This window comes from Crassostrea angulata, chromosome 6 (genome assembly GCF_025612915.1).
Source record: "Crassostrea angulata isolate pt1a10 chromosome 6, ASM2561291v2, whole genome shotgun sequence".
Taxonomy (NCBI): Eukaryota; Metazoa; Mollusca; class Bivalvia; order Ostreida; family Ostreidae; genus Magallana; species Magallana angulata.
Window position 1 is genome coordinate 1,646,175 of NC_069116.1, and position 20,085 is coordinate 1,666,259.

Here is a 20,085-nt window from a genome sequence, read left to right on the forward strand (position 1 = left end):
TTTTCATTATCTTGACAATGAGAACACGTCGGGTGCGACCGGTCGGCAGAGGATGCTTACTCCTCCTAGGCACCTGATCCAACCTCTATCTTTTTAGAGGTCCGTGTTACTCTGCTTTAAATTCGTATTTCGCTTTCTGTTTTTTAGAAATGGTTAACAGTTCGTCATTTTTCACTTTGGATGCAGTTTAGAAAGTTTTTACAAAAATATGAGGAAAGCAATAACACGTTAAATTTGTTTACATGTAAAATGAATAAATGAACGAAGAAGGCGCTAAAAATATAGTAAAGCAAATGTAAGAGAATGTATTTTTTAAGAAAGATACTTTTGATAAAAATGTACCTGTGTTTTTTTCCTTTACGGATGTTGAAGTGTCCTCTGGAAAAGTGAATAAATTATGCAACATTTTTTTTAAACAAAGTATTCATCAAGAAGTATGATTATGTTGTTTGAACTGTTTCTAACATACTGTTGAAAAATGGGATTTTAAAATCAAAAAGTAATATTTTCAAAACACAAAACATTTGAAAATTAATATCTAGAATGGGCTAGACGTATCAACGTTTTGTGATGATAAAAAGTATTCCTTCACTTAATTCTGCAAGACGCTGTGCAATAATCCCAGTTTGATGTTGGTAAAGCTCAGTAAAACGAAAATGCGAAAATAAATAAACAACCAAACTGCCTCTCAAAAAATGATTTAGAAAAATGTTTGCCAAAATCAAAACCGTTTGTATGATGTTAACCGTACGAATAGAAATTATAAAAGAAATGAAAAATTTGATAAGAAAATACAAAACAAGAAACCTCGGAAAGCAGACCGTATATCAGAAATACATAAAAACAATGACTGTTTGCCAAATGTTCATTAGAATCGTACTTTTTAACCGATTGAAAGATATTGATGTTAATGCATGTCAATAAAATGATCATATCACAAATATTTTATACAATTGTTCACCAGCTGTTACACATCCTAACACATCGTGGCATAGCTCAGTACTACAAGTACATGTTTCATTACACTGATCTCCATAATATCCCCAGGAACACTTTCTACACGGAAGTCCAATACAGGCTACAACAAAAATACAATGAAAGGCACATTTAATTTAGCCAGAGATTTCTTGTTTCTCTAAGTAATACAAATCTGAATATTTGGACAATAAATTAATCAGTACAATATAATATATAGCTGATATGTATTCATACACACCTTTGCATATTTTTCTAATTGTATAATCATTATAATGGATGTTGACGTCATTGCTACAACACGTTGTGAGAAATCTATAAAAAAAAAAAAAGCCATTGATCACTTTTATAGTATGTATTCTTACATTTTAAAACGGTAAAAGAATTATATATCAGCTGGATCTGTACATACGTTCTATAGTTGCAACTTTTATTCCCTTGTTCGTTAGCAGTGACAAAGATCATTCCACAAAGGCATGTAAAAGCATAGATTGAAATTGTCTTCATCATGAAAATAAAAGGAATAGTTTAGTGATCTCTCTTTATATCAGTTTTATTGACTTATGGACTCTTAGAACTATACAATATTTTCAAAGCTGTATAGTTACGTCCTGTTTAATTAATCATTGTTCGATGATTAAATAATATCAAAGAACAAGTGCACTTAAGCTATAGAGAATGGGCCCTTTTTCAGTGCTGTTTTTATGTAGAAAATATCAACAAATTTTTTCGTAATAGTTAAGCCCTGATGAATATTTATGATTTATATGCACGCCTAAATTTACCGGAATTAGCATGCAGTTCACAAAATTCAAGATTTTTAAATGCTTGTAAATAATCTATTCCGAAAAAATCGAACCGAACCTACTTGAATTGTGTCTATTTAAATCAGTAGGAAGAGACATTTAAATCAGCATTATTCTCTTGGTGGATCAATTGGCGCGTTTGCTGAAATATTATAATTCTTTATGCATTATTTTACATCTGAACAAAACTCGAATAAAGTTTGAAGCTGCATATTACCATAGTGATCAAACAAACTTTCCTTACCATACAAAGTTGATTTAAAACGTGTCATTGTTTTACAGTGAGCACCTACCTGGATAGAACCAATGTGATTGTTTGAAATAATTTATTCCATGCGTGAGTTCAAACATTGGTCACACAGGAAATAGCTTTCCCTTGCTATAGGAAAAAACTTAAAATTTTAATACGTTTTCCATTTTTAGGTACCAACCTAATGTAGTACAAACTTCTTGTTTTCACAGTAGTTTTCTAAATGCATAATGCATATTTTGTCTTTTCAACAAGTTTGTACTCGTTTAGGCTGACAGTAAACAAAGGCTTTGAAATGAATGCCCGTCCTTTATTTACTATACAAAACCACGAATGACAGCTTACCCTTACTATGTTGTAAAGCTTCGTGCTTTTTATATACAGTACATTCAGCGCTAAAACTTGCTGATTCTTATGGATTATATATCAATAGGTGATGTTAGCTAAAAAACACTTGTGCTTAATTTGAATCTTTATTTTTTTTTTTTCAATTTTACCGAGGCCCATAACTGCACTCGTCCTTTTACAATATAAACGAATAATTTATCCAATTGTTGTCTTGAAATGTGTTGATACATTTGTTGACGACAATAAATGAGGGAAACCTTTACCTTAACAGATATTTGTTTTTATTTACCAAGCCTACTTAAAAATAAGCGTCCTGCACCTGTTCAGAAAATTTCTCAAGAGGAATAGCCTTAGCGGGTGAGGTAAGGCTGCATAGGGGCAATTTCCTGCAAATGACCTACTTCAAATGCATGAATGAAGTGTTTCATTCATACGGATGTATTTTGTGGAGTTTATCCTATGCACGTGTTCGATGATACATTTAAGTGCATATAGTCACTATGATGTCATATTATGACGTCATTGTTCTTTACAACTCCGAAAATAAAGGGCATACCCCATGACCCATAATATTCCAAACGTTGACGATATAAGTGCAACAATGTAAGCAACTCAATTGGTAAAAGTTTATTTTTAAATTTTGACAAGAAATGCAAGGAAAATGCAGAGGCTAGTATCTGATTGCGTTTTGTTTTTTGTTTTTTGTTGTTGTTTTTTTTTTTATCAAATGGATCCTTGTGTAGAAATTTTGTAGAAGTTATATAATAATCTATTTCGTGTTATATTCTATCCCAAGATATTCCTGCTGCACATTTTCGATAAAATTGACATATTTGAGAAAGTAAAGCAATTGAAATTGATAAAATGGAATTTTTTAAAGATATCTTCATTGACACATTATCATTTTTCACTCGAAAAAATTCATAGGAACGAACACAAATTTCTTATGGAGATTTACAATAGGGAATGTTCACATCTTTTCCCCATTCAAAAGTCATTTCAAATACCCTGCGTAATATTTCAACGTTATTATCCGGGTCTGCTGTATTACAAAATCCCGTTAGAAATCACATTTTTTAGCCATGTATCGAAATCTGACAAGATATACGGGTCGTTTCAACAAAAAATCTTGGAAATCGTTTATACTTTTTAATGTACATCATTAAATTATTGAGGTATACAAAGCTATCACGTAATTACGCAAACGGTAAAAAGAGGATATCATGGGACAGTGTATACATAATATCTAATTTGTTTGCGAATTTTTAATTGCATGACTCTGCGCCAAACCAATCAACTTTTACATTCATTGAATACTATGTCCTTGTGACGTCACCAGGTATGATTTTGTCTACATGGTTTAATAAAATACTTCTCATTAAATCATTTATTCAACTTAAACTCTAAATATCTGGCAGGGAAATTGAGAGAATATTGCTTGGCAATGCTGCACTGTCTACGAAATATTCACATTACAAATTCGTGTATTTTAGGGTTTGTTATGTTTCATATATTGAGACAATGAATCTTTCCGCACTTTTAAGATGCTAAATAGTATAGATATATGGATATGTACCTTCTTTTAATTTTATAATTGTATCATCATAAAGGGTACAACTAAGATTTTAATCAATGCAACCTTTTGAAATAATTCTGTGAAAAGGGCAAAATATAGTGATTACTATAAATGTTTAATTGTATTTGAAAATAATGAGCAGATTAGTTCAACTGTTGAAATTGTACATTCGCTCGATAGTTACAACCCCTCTCCCTCTGTGCGTCAGCGGTAACAAAGATATGATTCAACAAAACCCTTCAACCATATACGGTGCAATGTTCTTTATTTTTTGAAAAGAAGAGTTAAGTGAGCACGCTTTCTCTTATTATTATTGACCTTAATAATCTTCGAATTAGACATTATTTTAAAGGTGTCTTTATTCGTCTTGTTTAAGCACGTAGTAAGCGATGATGAAAAATTGAATATAAGAAAAAAACTAATCCTTATTTAGTTCAAATATTGTCTTAAATGTTTGTTGACGAGAATAACCTGTAAAAACATATACCCAAACACAGAAGACTTGCCTGTATCTACAATATTAAACATCATTAAAACTGACAATCGTTTATTTGTTAACGGTTTCACAAATGTATAACTTATTACATGTATAATACTTGATACAAACAAGTGTTATTATTGCTTATGTAAAATACCATATGCCGGTAATCGAACTTTGTAATTTCAAACATTTTGGATTTTGCTCCATTGTGTATTGCTTGGGTTTCAAGTCAAATCGAAATATTGATGTAAATATCAATCTGACATTCTTGTTGTACTTGCTGTTTATAAAGTTGATTTTGGACCACACGTTAAGTTACAGTTGTTATAGTTAAAAGTTCTTTCTGATGTTTCCAAATACAAAAAATAACGGTTTAAATCTAGTGTATTTCCGCATTATTGGGAGGTGATTTTTAATCAACTCTCCTATGCAGTCACTCGGACAAACCGAAAGTGAAACAGTGTTTGGACCTCAGCACAAATCATTTCTCCTGACAAGACTTAGTTCTTGAAAATAATTGATGAATTCCATGTAATGTATGCTAAAGCATTGTTTTTCAAGGAAACCTATTTACAAATACCTTAAAAATAGTCAGATTTTAAATGGTACGAACAATTTCAATATTTTTTGTAGTCGTATGTATTCCTACGCCAGAGTTCAATATAGTCTCGTTCAACTCGACGCTCGGCTGTCTCCGTAAACCCTTGTCGGAGATTTACGGTGTCAGCCGAGCGTTTGGTTGAACGAGACTATAGTTCAATATTGCTTGGATCCATACAATTTTCGAGAAATATTTCTACCACTGATACATACTTTGATTGAATTAATTTTATCTTTAAATATTATATAACATGATTCATATGGAGGTTTCTCGACATTCTAGTCAAAAAAAGTTCAAAAATTCATATTATAAAAATATGCGTAATTCAAATTAGAAACTACGTATACGTGTACTTGTCATGCAAAAAAACATATCAGTGATTTTCAAATAAATAAACATCGACAAAATCAACTCCCGTCAGTTCTTAAGTACTTTGTATGTTACATGTTAATAAATTGGGTTTAATCATTTAAAATTCCAGGCGTAAACATGTATAATGCTGTCTATTGCTATATACTGCAATATGCAGGACAGTTTAAGTTTGCATTAACGTTGATGTTGACGGCATTTCTCTATCGAATAAACAAACCCCGATAAATCCACTCTTTTCAGGTAATGATTTTAACATACGAAAACATAGAAGTTGAACTTCATATTTATATTATATATTCAATTGAGTACAAATGCACTTCTCCAGGATTACCTTTAATTATCATAATATATTTACAGCAAAACATAGTTGAAAATTTTAGAACCAACAGTGTTTAATTGCGGTTTCATTATATTTTGTTAGTCTTTAATTTCATACTACATGTAGTAGCTAAGTGTGGGAAAACATTTCTCTTTATATTAAACAATATATTTTTAAATAGAAAGTAAGAACATAAATTGGATGTAAATTATATTTCAATTAAATCAGTATAATACGTTTTTCAACATTCTAACTCACAATCATGAAACAAACATAATAATGACATTTTCATAATACCTTATTTCCACCAAAAAAATTATTTCTTTTTACGCACAACAGAACACATGTAATAAATTGAAGGCTAATCAAATTGTATGTTATGTTAAGCTTCATAGGTCCTACGGAACGTATGTTCAGTTTTAGTCATACACACAGGAAAAATCACCAGCTTCAATCCTGTCCTCTGCAAAAATTAACAATACAGCAATACAGGTCATTGTTCACGAACACCCAAATATCACAACTTAATAAATATGAAAGTATGAGAAAGACAAATGTCGTAATATTATTGACGTTAACAAATCTTACAAGATATTATTACAATCTTTATAATTTAGGGGGGGGGGATCTGAAGGTTAAACGTCTAGATTTCTAAAGTCATATAGAATGATTAACATGTTACAAACAGTCTTCAACGTTTTCACACTTACCTTTTGTTATTTAATTTTTGAAGCATCATCGTATTTACGTATATAACGTCATTTTGTTCTACAACTAGTTCCGGTGGCGTCATTGGGTGACCAACATCAGAGTATCTAACCAAGGAACTGGCCATCATGCCCTCATCTAAAATTATGTCAACGGCAAAATGGATAAAGCGTCTGAGTTGGACGTTATAATGAGAAACACACGCACAAACAAACACAGGCAGACAGACATAGAGATAGAAGTAAAAAGAGAAAGTTTGTTTTGTCGTACAATTCATTCCATTTCGTGTACTATTGCCATCACCAAATTTTATCCTGGTGTTTGATTGCAATCTGCAACTGACAATTAAAATATTAATGCAATATTAGAGGGTAAACCCACGGATGTACTTTTTTATTGTTCAGTTTAAATAAAGACATTTAAAATTTCATTTGAACGATTAAAAAGTTCATTCTTACCCGTAAATAACTCTCAAAATTATTATCATCAGCACAAATATGACGATTGCTATACCAGACAACGCAAGCTGTTGAAACAGTCCTAACGATGATCTCCCGTTTTCGTCCAAATCTATAAATTATTCATTTGATATCTTTTAAATACGTGTTGCTTTCAACCCGGCACCTAATTCATACCCACTTACCCGATGCAGCTTCCGAACATCCTAACACATTATCACACAGGGTGATATTACAGGAACAGGTTTGACTACACCGTCTTCCATAGTACCCCTGGGGACAACTTTGACTGCAATTTGTACCAAATCTTCCGACACAAGCTGGAATGAAAAAAATTGAGATTTTGGGTAAAATTTTATATGGCAGAAGAATACTAGTACTGGCCAAATGCAGCCACCTAGAGCAAATTTCCCATCAACATCCGCAGAGTATTAAGACGTCATTTCTTTTATCTATTCTCTATGTGATACTTTTGTAAAAGTTGAATTGCAATAATTTAATTCATTATTCAAGAAAAAAAGTCGGTAAGATGTATTTGTACATGGTTTTTAGTAAGGCTTATAGGGTTAATACGTGGTCAGTACTTCGATCTTCGATTTTGTCACATATCAAATTTAATAACCAAGTAAAAGCTATATATATGATATTTGCAAACCACTAACAAAATCTACACTGTTTGAACAGTAAAGATAGCACTGCGTTTATTTCTCACATTGACACTTTAAGGAAATTAAGAAAACAATGTATATGCATGTACTTACCAATGCACTGCATTAAAGTATCGTTGTAAACAAAACCTGTACAGCACTGTGGAATAATTCTAAAAAACATCATTGCTCATTTCACACGCAATCTAAATTTTTAGGAAATTCTAACAAAAGGAATGTGACCAATCTATTGTACAAAAAATGCAACAATTTTATTTTAACGCACGTGCTCCGATTGCAAATTCCTTCATCTACATATTCAGCTAAACTACAAATGTTTGTGAATAGGCCTGCAATCAGGAGCAGCCCAACATACATCAAAACCATTCTGGATAAAAGGAAGAACTTTCGAGGTCTAATCATTTTATATCATTATCTCGTTGAACTTTGTTTTATTTAACAAATTTCTACTTACCTTAATTGTCCGTTCCTTTTCTAGTAAGCCGGTACATGTCAGCTAACTAGATAATATTTTGCCGAATTTAAAACAGTCTGAGAAAATTTGAATTTTGCTGCTGCAAAAAAGAGGATTTTTTTAGAATTCTAAATGTAACTTATTTTTAAGCAAAAAAATGACGAAAACAAATGTGTTACATTTCTTTTATCAGAAAAATTACTTCCCCGTTGATAACAGATCAAGGCCGACAATTATGTAAATATCCTAATTTTGGATTTCCGTGAATACACGTTTCTCTTTAAAAATTTTAGTTTGTACACGAAACTCAAGAAAAATTTCAAAAAAGTATCTGTTTTACTCTTGTAATAAATATGTATGATAGAAGTCAAGTTTGTATAGTTTTTTGGAGAAAAATATGTTCTTGGGTGCTTTTTTTCCAGCCCATATGCGAATGTTACTATGAAAACACATTTTATTTCATACAGGATTTAGAAATCCATACAATGAAAAAATGACAATAACAAACCGTGAACCATCTCAAAATCGATAAAACGAAATACAAATTCAAACACAGGTAGGATCAGGTGCCTACGAGGAGTGAGCATCCTCTGCTGACCGATCACATCCGCCGTGTGCATTTTGTCATATGAGGTCAATGATCCAAATTTTTAGATATATTATCTTGCATCGTTTTAAGCGTTTTTCAACATTTTTGTACCGTGTGCAATACGAATATGTAAATAAAAAATGATATAAAACCAACAGAAAATATGCAAACTTATGTTGAATAACTTTACTATTTATCAGACGTTTGTTTTTATATTGAAAATAATTTACAAGTAGACAGATGCAGTATGAGCATTTACAAAACGGAATCGCAAGATGTTTTAAACAAATAAGATATAGTCCAATCTCATTTTCTGTATTAGCCGAACTTTGAATCACCTACTCAATACAAATCATTTTTAATTTCACTTTAAAAAGTATAGTTTCTAAATGCTTTAAAGTGTTACCAGAATGTTCATACAAACAAACTATCTTCCTGATAGTCATTCCAAGAGTTCACTAAATCAATGTGTTTGAAGAATATATATTACAAAACACTTTTCATACTGAAATTTGTTTTGCAAATTAAACAGATTTTCAAATATTTGAGTCTAAAACTCAATAGGATTATCAATTTTTTTTCATGAATCGGGACTGGTAATTAACTGAAATTTGCTGTATAATCTTGGTGGTATTTGATTTCAAGATATTTTTGCGTCATATTACACATTTTGGATTATAATTTTTTATTTTTTACGTAAAGTTATTTATCAAAACTTCATTTTATAAACATGCCTAACCGTTTATATTTATATCAGTTCCTGTGATTTATGTATACATTAACGTTCTATGACTTAAAGCTAGAACACCAAATAGGATATTAATGAAGCTATTGTAGATACTAGAAAAGAGAGAGAGAGAGAGAGAGAGAGAGAGAGAGAGAGAGAGAGAGAGCAAATGTTACTTGAAAAGACGTTGAACAAATAATCACCACCAACATGTGTCAGGGACATTCCGTTATACCTTCTATGAGGCTTATTTATAAATCATATGCATGTGTTTGCATGGTTCGCCATTCATTATTCATTCATGTCCAATACATATTTCTTTTTCGATATCGTCAACACCGCGATGTAAACACTATTGATACGATATCGATTTAACATTGTCAACATTGCCGATATATCTTTGCCGTTAACATCGTCGACATTGTCGACATCGCAACATCGACAAAGTTGAACAGATATCGAATTTACATCGTTAACATTGCTGATATTTCTTTGCCGTTTACATCGTCGACATCGCAACGTTGACGATGTTGAACCAATATCGAGTTTACATCGTTAACATTGCCAATATTTCTTTGCTGTTAACATCGTCGACATTATCGACATCGCAATGTCGACAATGATGAACCAATATTGAATTTACATTGTCTATATCGCAAGTAGAAATATACATTGTAAGACATATAGAATATCACCATGTTGGTTATCATTGCGATATTGACAATGTCGACGAGGTAAACAGGATATAAGAGGTACGATGTAAACACGATGTTGACTAGATGTCGATCAACATTGCGATGTTGTCGACGATGTAACAGGAAAGAAGACATACGATGTAGACGTCGATCAATATTGCTATGTCGACTCGATGTTGGTCATTATTGCGATATCGACAATGTCGACGATGTAAACAGGATATAAGAGGTACGATGTAGACACGATGTAAACTCAAAGTCGATCAACATTGCGATGTCGACTCGATGTTGGTTAACACTGCGATATCGACAATGTCGACAATGTAAACATAATGCAAACATAATATACATGTGTTAGAGGTATGATGTAGACACGATGTTGACTCGATGTCGATCAACATTGCGATGTCGACGATGTTAACTGGAAAGAAGGAACATGATGTAGACATGATGTCGACTCGATGTTGGTCAACTTTGCGATATCGACAATGTCGACGATGTTAACAGAATAAAGGAGGTACGATGTAGACACGTTGTCTACACGATGTCGATAAACATTGCGATGTCGACGATGTAAACAAGTAATAGGACGTATGATGTAGACACGAAGTCTACACGATGTTGATCAACACTGCAATGTCAACTGTGTAAACAGAATAGAAGGCACACGATGTATACACAATATCGACTCGATGTCGATCAACATTGCGATATTGACAAAGTAAACAGGATAGAAGAGGTACGATGTACCCACGATGTCGACCTGATATCGATCAACATTGCGATGTCAACGATGTAAACAGGAAACAAGACACACGATGTGGACACAAGGTCGACTCAATGTTGGTCAACATTACGATATCGAAAATGTACACAGGATATAAATGGTACGTTGCAAATGCAAATTTAATAGTTATGTTAATATGATATTAACACAATGTCTACTCGGTATTGGCCAACATTGCGATGTCGACAATATTGATAAAACATCGTGCATTGGACATACCTCTCATTATTTTATAATATGATATAAAAAATAAACCAATTTACACTAAAAACCATATTCAGAACTACGAATAACTTATATTGTTTTCAATAGAACACTCTCTTAAAAATTCATGTTCAAATATTAGTGAAACATTGAAACCTTTAAGAATAATTTTATGATCAATTTTACTCCAAATGACATGGGCTATATCTGTTGACAGGTGTTTATGAATATCACTGCTAACGATAATGACCTCCTGGTTGCTATTGTAAATTAAAACGTAATAGATCTATTTTAGATCAAGAAACATAAACACTTTTTATATTCGTTTACAAGTGTTTATAAATTTTCACTTTAGTTATAATTGCATCCTGATTTTTTTAAAAAAAAATATATATATATAATTAATAAATTAATTCATTAAAAAAAATGATGACACTGTAAGAAATGATAAAATCCAAGCATACCATGTTTTATCATAAAATTAATTTCTCTTAACAAAACGATTGTGCTTTTGCAGCGAACAAAAAAGTGTCCACGGTCTCGTATGAGTAAAATGAAAGTTGCATGTTTGAAGCATCAATTGTGTCATTTTGTTTCAGATTAACAAAAAACAGTGGGCACTGTCTTGAAATATAAGCGAGATTAAGGCTAATGTCGGTGACGTGAAAGGACAGGGCATCTTTCAAATTCTCCTATCTTGCTTTTAGTTTAAAACAGTTAACGTGTACATTCAATGCTAAAATTGAACCAAAAAGACCTTTTACAACAATTTGACTATCTTTATTAACGTTTATACAATATTTTATTTTATTTTTTGTGTATGGTCTATGAATACACTTCCAATCGTTTACTTGCTTCAACACTTTTCCAGTTCACATGGAATGGCTGCAATTTTGGAGTTATTTCTCTTGATAGTGCTGAACCAAATTTCAGAATGAATACATGTTTTAAGCCAGCTGGACTTTGAAATACTTCTTCTTCCCTGACTGTTCATGAATATGTTGAAGTGCAAATTTTGGTCTTGATTATAAGATATAGAATTATGGTTTTTCTTAAATTATATATTATTTACCAATTCATAAATATTGGTAATTTGGTTACAGATGGTCTGGGTTTTCTTAAAATCTATCAAGGCACACTTTTCATCAAATAAATAGCATATATAACTGTATTAGAATTAAAATTCACAGAATATCCTTTTCATCGTCTTTTCATCAAAGCTATTATCAATTTTAAGATGGATTAAAAACAAAGACATTGCATAGCTATATATTTTAATTATTACAGTCATCAACAGCATAAACATATTTTTAGAATATAGTGTACTTATTGGTTATTAGAATACTATTTCAAAATTTGGAAACTGATACACATGTAATTGTAATGCAATGCAGTTTTCAGCAACTTTTTCACAAAACATGCGGTAAAACACAAGAACCAAGTTTATATTTCATGCCAGGCATATGAAAAGTGTCTATTAAATGTAACAAATGATTGCATATTGAAACTCTTTCAATATAATGATTTATAGTTAGCTCATAATATCTTGAAATTTTGCAAAATATGGCATTAACTAATAATAAATAAAAAAAACCCGTTTTACTTACTGTTCATTATCTTTTTAGCTATAGAAGGCAAATTTGAAACATTTGATTATTTGACATTTTTAAGTACAAAATTGACTACTTATGTGTTTTACCATAGAATCACAGTTGTCACAGTTGTTGTGATAAAAGCTCAAGCAAAGTTTATGTAAAGAATTTTGTTCTAGTATAAATCAATGTTAATAAGTGGACTCTCCCATGTGAATAAAAGTGAGAGAAGCTGAGAGTCGGTGTCATTCCTGTTTGAGCAGTGGAAGGAAAAGGTAACGGAAATTTTATATTAAACTTCTGGACCCACACAATTTGATCAGTGGCCCGAATAGAGCCGAAGCTGTTCTATTGTGTGGTATTGTATATTAGGGGTGTTTGTAAACCACATTACTGACAGTTTGTCAGGGAAGGTAGCAAGTGCCAGGGTTAGGGGCCCGAATAGAGCCGACCTGTCCTTGGAACTTGTCAATCTATTATTTAAGCAGAAGTTAGGATTTCCTCCTTCATTGCCAATCATTTGTTATTCTTGATTCATCCTTGATTATACCCAAAGTAGGGACATTTTGATATTGAATATAAATCTAATCAGTGATTGAGAAAAATTGTATGCCTTTTAATTTTACATTGACAAGCAAAGAAGCGAGTGAACTCATTTACACATTACATTTACAAGATATATTATGAAAAATATCTGACTTGCGTTTTGTCTTAAATCAAACTTAAATGAAGATATTTATGAACATAATACCAATCTTCTATTATACGTTCAGTATGATGGCATAGATCGTGCTTCTCCTTTCTTTCTGTAACAGATATATGTACTTGTTGAATATACTGAGTATAATGGTACGAAGGCCACTTTCAATATTACCAAGTACTGTGCTTTAAACACACCAGCTGTTCTCTCTTTGGGCTATTTAATGTAATTCTTTTTCATTTTGTTCTTACGGTATTACGATATCTCCATACATTTGATCGTTTTGTTTTACACCTTGTACAGGTGATCTGTTTGGACACAGTACACTAGTGTATGCTGCTGTTGTCATGTTTCCAACTGAAAATAAATCCAAAGTATCAATGTTATATCGTGCATTGCAATCAAACAGCCAAATAAACATAGAGATGGACAGACGTACATACAGACAAACAAGCAAGAGATAGACCAAAAAAGTGTTATACCATTTGTTATATCGCTTCTATTTTGTATGGCATCGTGATTTGTCCTCGCTCCTCTATTCAATCTGAAATGTTATATCCAAAATATTTAGTTATGTTAAACGACCTGTACAATTATTGTCAACCGAAATACAGATGTACTGATTACGTTTTCTTTAAAGATGAACTTAAACAACCACAGTAAATTATTGTGTATGCATTGCGATCAGAATCAATCGTACCTGTAGGCCATTCTTAAAAGTACGACAACCAAACCAACAATGATGAATGCTGATAAAGACAATGTAAGATGTACAAACAATCCCAAATTCCCTCTTTCTAGCTCTTTACCTGAAAAATATATCTTCATCGTCACATTATTCAAAGTTCGCTCGTGGGTTTGTTTGTTTGTTTTTGGGGTGTTTTTTTTATTGTTCTTTTTTTAGTATTTCCCTTTTAATAACAAAATAAAGATTATTAACAGTACGTAATAAATGCGATAGTTTAATTTTAAGGATTTGTAGATGAACGGGAGTCAAGACTCAACACAAAGTAGATTAGAGAATACATTGGTATACAAAAAAGAGTAAATTATTCATTGAAAAGATTTTGAGCTTAAAACCTGAAGCTCGACATATAGAAGATATCTATATTGTATGAGTTTATATTTGCTTTATCCAACGCGTTGTAATGGTGTATATATTTGCGAGGCTTGCCAAGCGAATATAACCATTTAAACGAGTTGGATAAAGCAAATATAAAATCACACAATTATACATTTTCTATTTATCTCATACTATTTGATTTATATTATGAAGCTTTTGAGTCAGCCCCTTATATGACCCGAATTGATTTTTTTTTCAAAGATTTAATGATGCAATGTTGTGTTATGCAGTTATTGTGACCTTGCGCAATACACTTAAGTACGTCATTTCGGAGATAAATCAAACTGAAATAACCTTGAAATAATTTTTTATCTCTGAATAATTTTTCTTCGAGCTTACTCTTTTTTAATTAAATGGAAATACTGATCAGAAGACTTGAATTATCAAGTTTTTGACGTACAAAAAGTTGCGAATGCTCGTTGGTTTGAATTTACTCGAATGAGGAACAGTTGTTGATGTTTTATAAAACAAGCACTAGCCTAATGATTTTAAGTTGAAAATATAGACTAAGGATGTTTACTGAACAGTGGTTGTTAAATAAAAGTGTTGGGAGACATTATTCCGGTAAGTTCTTTTATAAAAACACAACCAAAGTGTCCTGTTTTCATCAAGTCGTCAGGAGTGAACTCATTGATAGCTAACGTGATTTTCAGTTTTGTGTTTTGCTTCATGTTTGTTACAAGTATTTGAATCCATCTTTAATCCATTTTTTGTAGTAGATATAGTTATGTGGAAAATATTTCAAAATTGGGCACTGAGCGTCATAGCCAGGGTCTATGTCATAAATAGTTCGAACCGGAAGTATTCGATAAAGCATTACCCGTTTGATAAAACAACTTTTAGGTTTTATCACAGGGGTATTATACACCACACGTCTGAGATAAATAAAATATGATATCAAATTTTATATACAAGGATTATCAATGCATTCACATTGACGTTTAATTGATAAGTAAGTGGTTTTGTACCTGTTGTAGTTGTTGGACATCCTAAAACTACGTCACACAGGTTGCTATCGCAAGCACATTTTTTGATACATTTCCTCCCATAGTGTCCAGTAGGACAGGTTTGGTTGCAATCGGTACCAAATCGTCCGACACAGACTAGAATAGAAAACAAGACCTTTGGTAAACCTTAAAGTGAGATTTGCTTTTAACTCAGACACAAACGATTTTCTGAAATAAAAGGTTAAATGAATACACGCAACGACACTTGCTTTTACATTGCTTCATATCATCATCGTATGTATAGTCCGTGCAGCATGTCGGAACGGTTCTGAAAGAAATGATGATTCATGCTCGTTATGATGACATTCATGATGTTACCTTTTGTAACACAATTAAATGAAAAAAATGAAGTGAACGTACCCGTTGTTGTCACAAACGCCATCATCCTGTATTTCAGAGAAACAAAAACTAATTCCAGAAAACACTGCAATCAAATGCAGTACCGCATATTTTGGATTCATTTTAGAAAGAAGGAAGAAACGTTTAAGCTGGTTCGTTTGTAATATGTTCTTTTGAACTTTGAGAGCTAATAGCTTAAAATGGAATGAAGTGCCAGCTGTTTTCAACAACTGAAGTTATTTATTGATGTTGAAATTTTGTCAATTTTGTTCAGATTTGTGGTAACGTTTTGTCGAAAGATATGTTAAAAGCTGGTCATCACATTTGGTTTTGTCTCGTGGATTATTTTTTAAAGATCTTTGGATATTCTAACCTTTTATTTATTGAGATATCTGCGCGTTTTAATTTGAAACAGAAGTTATGAAAAGAAAGCTAATAAAAAATGATAAATGCATAAATTATAAAGTTACTTTCTTATACATGTACTATATATTGGAAACTACTTATTCAAAATACGTATCTATCAACTATAGGGAAGAATAAACAACACTTTAGCCTCAAAATTGTAAATTACAGTCATACTTGGGATTTATGACCTAATGATTGTTAACACGATTATAAGAATTAAAACTAATAACTCAATGTTTGACATTTAAATGATTTAGCAATAAAAATACACATATTAACCATTTATCATTCTAATCACATTAAAACTTGAAAAAGAAACTTGAAATACTAAAATCGATTATAGGTCCCTTTGATAATGTTTTCAATTTTTGAATGCATGTCAATATATATGTACACGTTCCCATGCAGATTAATTTATTTCTGTTGTCGACATCACTGCTGAACAGAAACCGTTTGTTCCAGTAAGAGCATTTCGATTAGTGGGAAACGTGCAAAGGTTTGTAAGGACTTTAAACTAGGACAAACTACCATATTGACACACAAACATCGATGATATTTATTTCTTCTATGACCAATAATATTTATCGTTTCGTTGTCTGAACCAGAACTATTTGACATACTTGTCTGTGGCCCATATCACTGTGTCCTCTGAGTATTATGTCATGGGTGATGACGTGAATAAATCCCCGGGGGTCGCTTTCGTCGGTGCCTCGCTGGTGGGCGGGGCTCTACTGGCTGTGGCAGCTTTGACAATATGTATCACGTGTGATCGAAAAAGACGTCAAAGGTAATTTATAATTCTAAATTTGATATAAAGTCTTTATAATGTGTAATATTAGTATTAAAGAAATGTTATGGTGTAAGTCATACGCATGTCAAATTACAAAAATTTCAAATCGTCTTTTGAAATATTATGGTAACGCATCCCTCTAACATTCTAGAAGGAAAACTGTTATATTTGACCCCAAATTGTCCTTTTTTAAGCGTCTGATCTCTGTGTTTATTGGGTTCAAGGCTACACTGTAATAATCAATTATAACTTCCTCATTTTGTTTCTGTTGGCTAATAAACAAGTTATTAATAACTTGTGTTTAGAAAGTGTTTAAAAACAGAAACCGTAAGCCTTAAGATTTATTTTGTTAAAAGATAAAATAAAATTCAACTTCGCTTTGACTTACAGTCCAACTGTGTTATCAATGTCTGATGTAGATGTACCGATTGAAAAAGCAGCGACTTTGGTCCTACTGGACATTTCCTCGCATGTTATTGCCACAGATCGTATTTAATCTAAATAGAATGAATCTAAAATGGTTTTAATTTTTTTTTCTCACGACGTTTTAATATTCAAAATAAATGTCTTCAAATTATTTGATATTAACCGTATTTTATAGATTAAATGATAAAAGTCATGACAACATACCGCATACATTGGAGCACGTTCGTCACACCGCCGAGGGATTCAATACAGAAATTGTGTGTATTAAATTGTGTTACTGGTCTATATATTATATTCCTTTATTTTGTCAACAAAAAATGTTTGTATAATGATCCATTTACTTCCTGTAACATTGGAGGAGTATATATTATGCTGTCATTTCTTATAGGAGAATGTCTACTCTTATGTCGGAAATGGCCCAAAAGTTCTTCCCCAGCAACCAGTGGCGCCCCTATTTTAAGTGAGTACGAATATGCTATCGACAAGAGTCTCGGTATGAACCTAGACAAACCTAGCGGTCATAGGGATGACGGCCTTATTCTACAGGAAAATCGCTATAAAAATTATTTTGCTGTAGGACAAGATGGCTTCCTTCCTGATAAAGAATATTACCAAAATCTGCGTTATATTGCCTATGCATCAGACAAACCCAGCAAAGAGAACGAATATGATGCCAATTCAAACCTATGTTCATCTAATTACACTTATGGACCGATAAACAAAGGCAACGAAATGAACATTTACAATCAGCTGAACCACGGGAATCAGCAGGCTGTTGTGACGGAGACACGAAAACCTCCTACAGCCACCTATTACCACTGGGTACCTACCAGAGTACGGCTCCAAGACCCCTGTCCGTACCCCAGGCAGAATACATATACCAAAACCAGTCTGAGCTGTACGAGGATAGGATGAAAATGGTCTGGATTTAAGTGTATCTCTCTGTTCTCGTCATGTATAAGACATATTGTTTGCTTATTTAGCTATCATGTGTGTAGTAATAGCGACTTGTTAGGCTATTATATGCAGAGTAGTAGAATACGTAGATATGTAGATAACAAACGAAGTTTCCATGTTATCAGTTTTACATTCTGAATTATACATGCATATATACCTCACAGAGTGACCAATCTCAGCGGTCAGTTTTAATTGTCATTAACGCCTCAGCTAAATAGTTTCTTTGCACGATTTATTTTCCATTCAAAGAATGGTGATCCTGAAATGAATTCACTGCTATAAATTACACTAAGAGGGTGAGGATGAAGGGGATTGCTTAATTAGATGCATGGTATTCAGAAGGGGGCACTGGTACAGTGTAGACTAACTACCAGATTTAAGAAGGCTAGATGGTCATGGCCATTTTTAGACTTTATCAACCTCCTGTAGAGAAAGATCTCGAAATGTAGATGATAGAAAAAAAAATTAATTGTAAAGTTAAAAATTTGAATTCTTCACAACTGAATAAATGTTTATGACGAAAGAAATACTATCTAAATCTTTTAACTAGATCTAATGAGTAGTTAGTTGACCACCCAACCTTCCTTATCATTGAATGTTTTATAAACATTAATATCAAGAACGGATATACATTTACTATTTGTCCATTCTGAAGAAATCTCGGTAATTTATCAGTATATGCGCTTGTTTGAATGTGCCATCAAAATTATTGCATTATAATTCTATAATATTTATCAAGTAACTTATAACTTGAAATGATAGACATTCCCTTTAATTCAGGATGGAAACAAAACGCTAATAATCGGAAGGACACATTTAATTTGAATAAAATAGTTTCAGTTTAAAGACAAAAACTTTGTAAACAGTTATTCAAGACAGCGTACCAACAACAATTATAGAAAAACTTTTTATTTTAAACCTTGATTAAATATTATACACAAGCTCGAGTATATTTGAAAAGTTTCAAGAAAATTTACCGTCTAGGTTTTGTTGGGGAGCCATATCAAAATACATATCTATACAATTTACAATAATGATTCATAGGATATGTCAATTTTCGCACTTCGAAGCAGATTTAAAAAATGCTTTGATAGAGATTTTCTCAAATTGTAATATTTCATTAGTAATATCGTTTTTTACCTTATATGTAAAAAAAATATCAAATTCTACCATATGATTTATAACGTTCTTTTTTATAATGGTTTTCTCAAAATATCAAAGTGCACCATATTTTTTTATGAAACACTTGGCGTATTACAAATATAAATTGGTATGGTTGATTTATTAAAAAATACAGAACAATAACTCTGATATTTGCAATAGGTAACCTTTTTACTTTTATTATTTTTTCTAATATTGTACATTTACTAATCCTCATATTACCATAACGTCATGAAAGCACAATATCACTGTCACCTACCAAACAACGGAATATTTGAAAAAGTTTGAAAAATAATATTTTCGCTAAAAAATCTTAATATTTTTAGCTATATTTTGATTATTGTGTTCAATTTCATAAATGGTAGCGAAACATTATTTTAAAAGGTATAAGTACCATGTATTATACTAGATTGCGCAAAAACATGCGCAATGAAAACAAAAGTCAGCCACCTTAACATCAATATCTATAATGTTGCAGTGACAGCTATTGCGAAGCACAACTAGAAATTTTTTGTGGTAAACATATTCTTTGTTAAATCTAATAGAGACTTTAGTTGTGTCAAC

General features: G+C 31.9%; 2 protein-coding genes, 1 long non-coding RNA gene and 1 pseudogene across 4 annotated transcripts; 1 reads left to right on the forward strand and 3 right to left on the reverse strand.

Moving 5' to 3' along the window:
• Positions 1 to 869: 869 nt before the first annotated feature.
• Positions 870 to 1,514, reverse strand: LOC128190528 (uncharacterized). Its single transcript, XR_008244362.1, has 3 exons — positions 1,388 to 1,514; positions 1,217 to 1,290; positions 870 to 1,078 (listed from the first exon to the last, which is right to left on the reverse strand). It is a non-coding gene; the product is annotated as an uncharacterized LOC128190528 (long non-coding RNA).
• A 4,411-nt stretch (positions 1,515 to 5,925) lies between these two features.
• On the reverse strand, positions 5,926 to 7,964 carry LOC128190521 (multiple epidermal growth factor-like domains protein 10). 2 transcript variants are annotated; one of them, XM_052862600.1, is made up of 7 exons: positions 7,828 to 7,964; positions 7,656 to 7,714; positions 7,080 to 7,214; positions 6,895 to 7,006; positions 6,707 to 6,774; positions 6,439 to 6,574; positions 5,926 to 6,191 (listed from the first exon to the last, which is right to left on the reverse strand). In XM_052862600.1, the coding sequence occupies exons 1-7, from the start codon at positions 7,962 to 7,964 to the stop codon at positions 6,179 to 6,181; spliced, it is 660 nt and encodes a 219-aa protein (XP_052718560.1). In that variant the 3' UTR covers positions 5,926 to 6,178. The 2 variants fall into 2 exon arrangements, with proteins under 2 accessions (XP_052718560.1, XP_052718561.1); XM_052862601.1 differs by lacking the exon at positions 7,828 to 7,964 and having other exon boundaries at positions 6,707 to 6,768; positions 7,656 to 7,794.
• Positions 7,965 to 13,557: 5,593 nt separating this feature from the next.
• LOC128190523 (uncharacterized) lies at positions 13,558 to 15,901 on the reverse strand. Its single transcript, XM_052862603.1, has 6 exons — positions 15,801 to 15,901; positions 15,650 to 15,708; positions 15,402 to 15,536; positions 14,011 to 14,119; positions 13,793 to 13,854; positions 13,558 to 13,667 (listed from the first exon to the last, which is right to left on the reverse strand). Exons 1-6 carry the CDS (start codon positions 15,899 to 15,901, stop codon positions 13,558 to 13,560), a joined length of 576 nt encoding a protein of 191 aa, XP_052718563.1.
• Positions 15,902 to 16,849: 948 nt separating this feature from the next.
• LOC128190520 (uncharacterized) lies at positions 16,850 to 20,027 on the forward strand (annotated as a pseudogene).
• Positions 20,028 to 20,085: the final 58 nt, after the last annotated feature.

Bases quoted from the DNA above. Each gene is read 5' to 3' on its own strand.
- LOC128190521 (XM_052862600.1), bottom strand. From the start codon at position 7,964: ATGATTAGACCTCGAAAGTTCTTCCTTTTATCCAGAATGGTTTTGATG. The intron at 7,215-7,655 runs GTAAGTACATGC...TTTTCATTCCAG, and splicing joins TACTTTAATGCAGTGCATTG to CTTGTGTCGGAAGATTTGGT. The intron at 7,007-7,079 runs GTAAGTGGGTAT...AATAATTTATAG, and splicing joins ATGTTCGGAAGCTGCATCGG to ATTTGGACGAAAACGGGAGA.
- LOC128190523 (XM_052862603.1), bottom strand. From the start codon at position 15,901: ATGAATCCAAAATATGCGGTACTGCATTTGATTGCAGTGTTTTCTGGA. The intron at 15,709-15,800 runs GTACGTTCACTT...CATTTCTTTCAG, and splicing joins GGCGTTTGTGACAACAACGG to AACCGTTCCGACATGCTGCA. The intron at 14,120-15,401 runs GTACAAAACCAC...TATATTTTTCAG, and splicing joins ATGTCCAACAACTACAACAG to GTAAAGAGCTAGAAAGAGGG.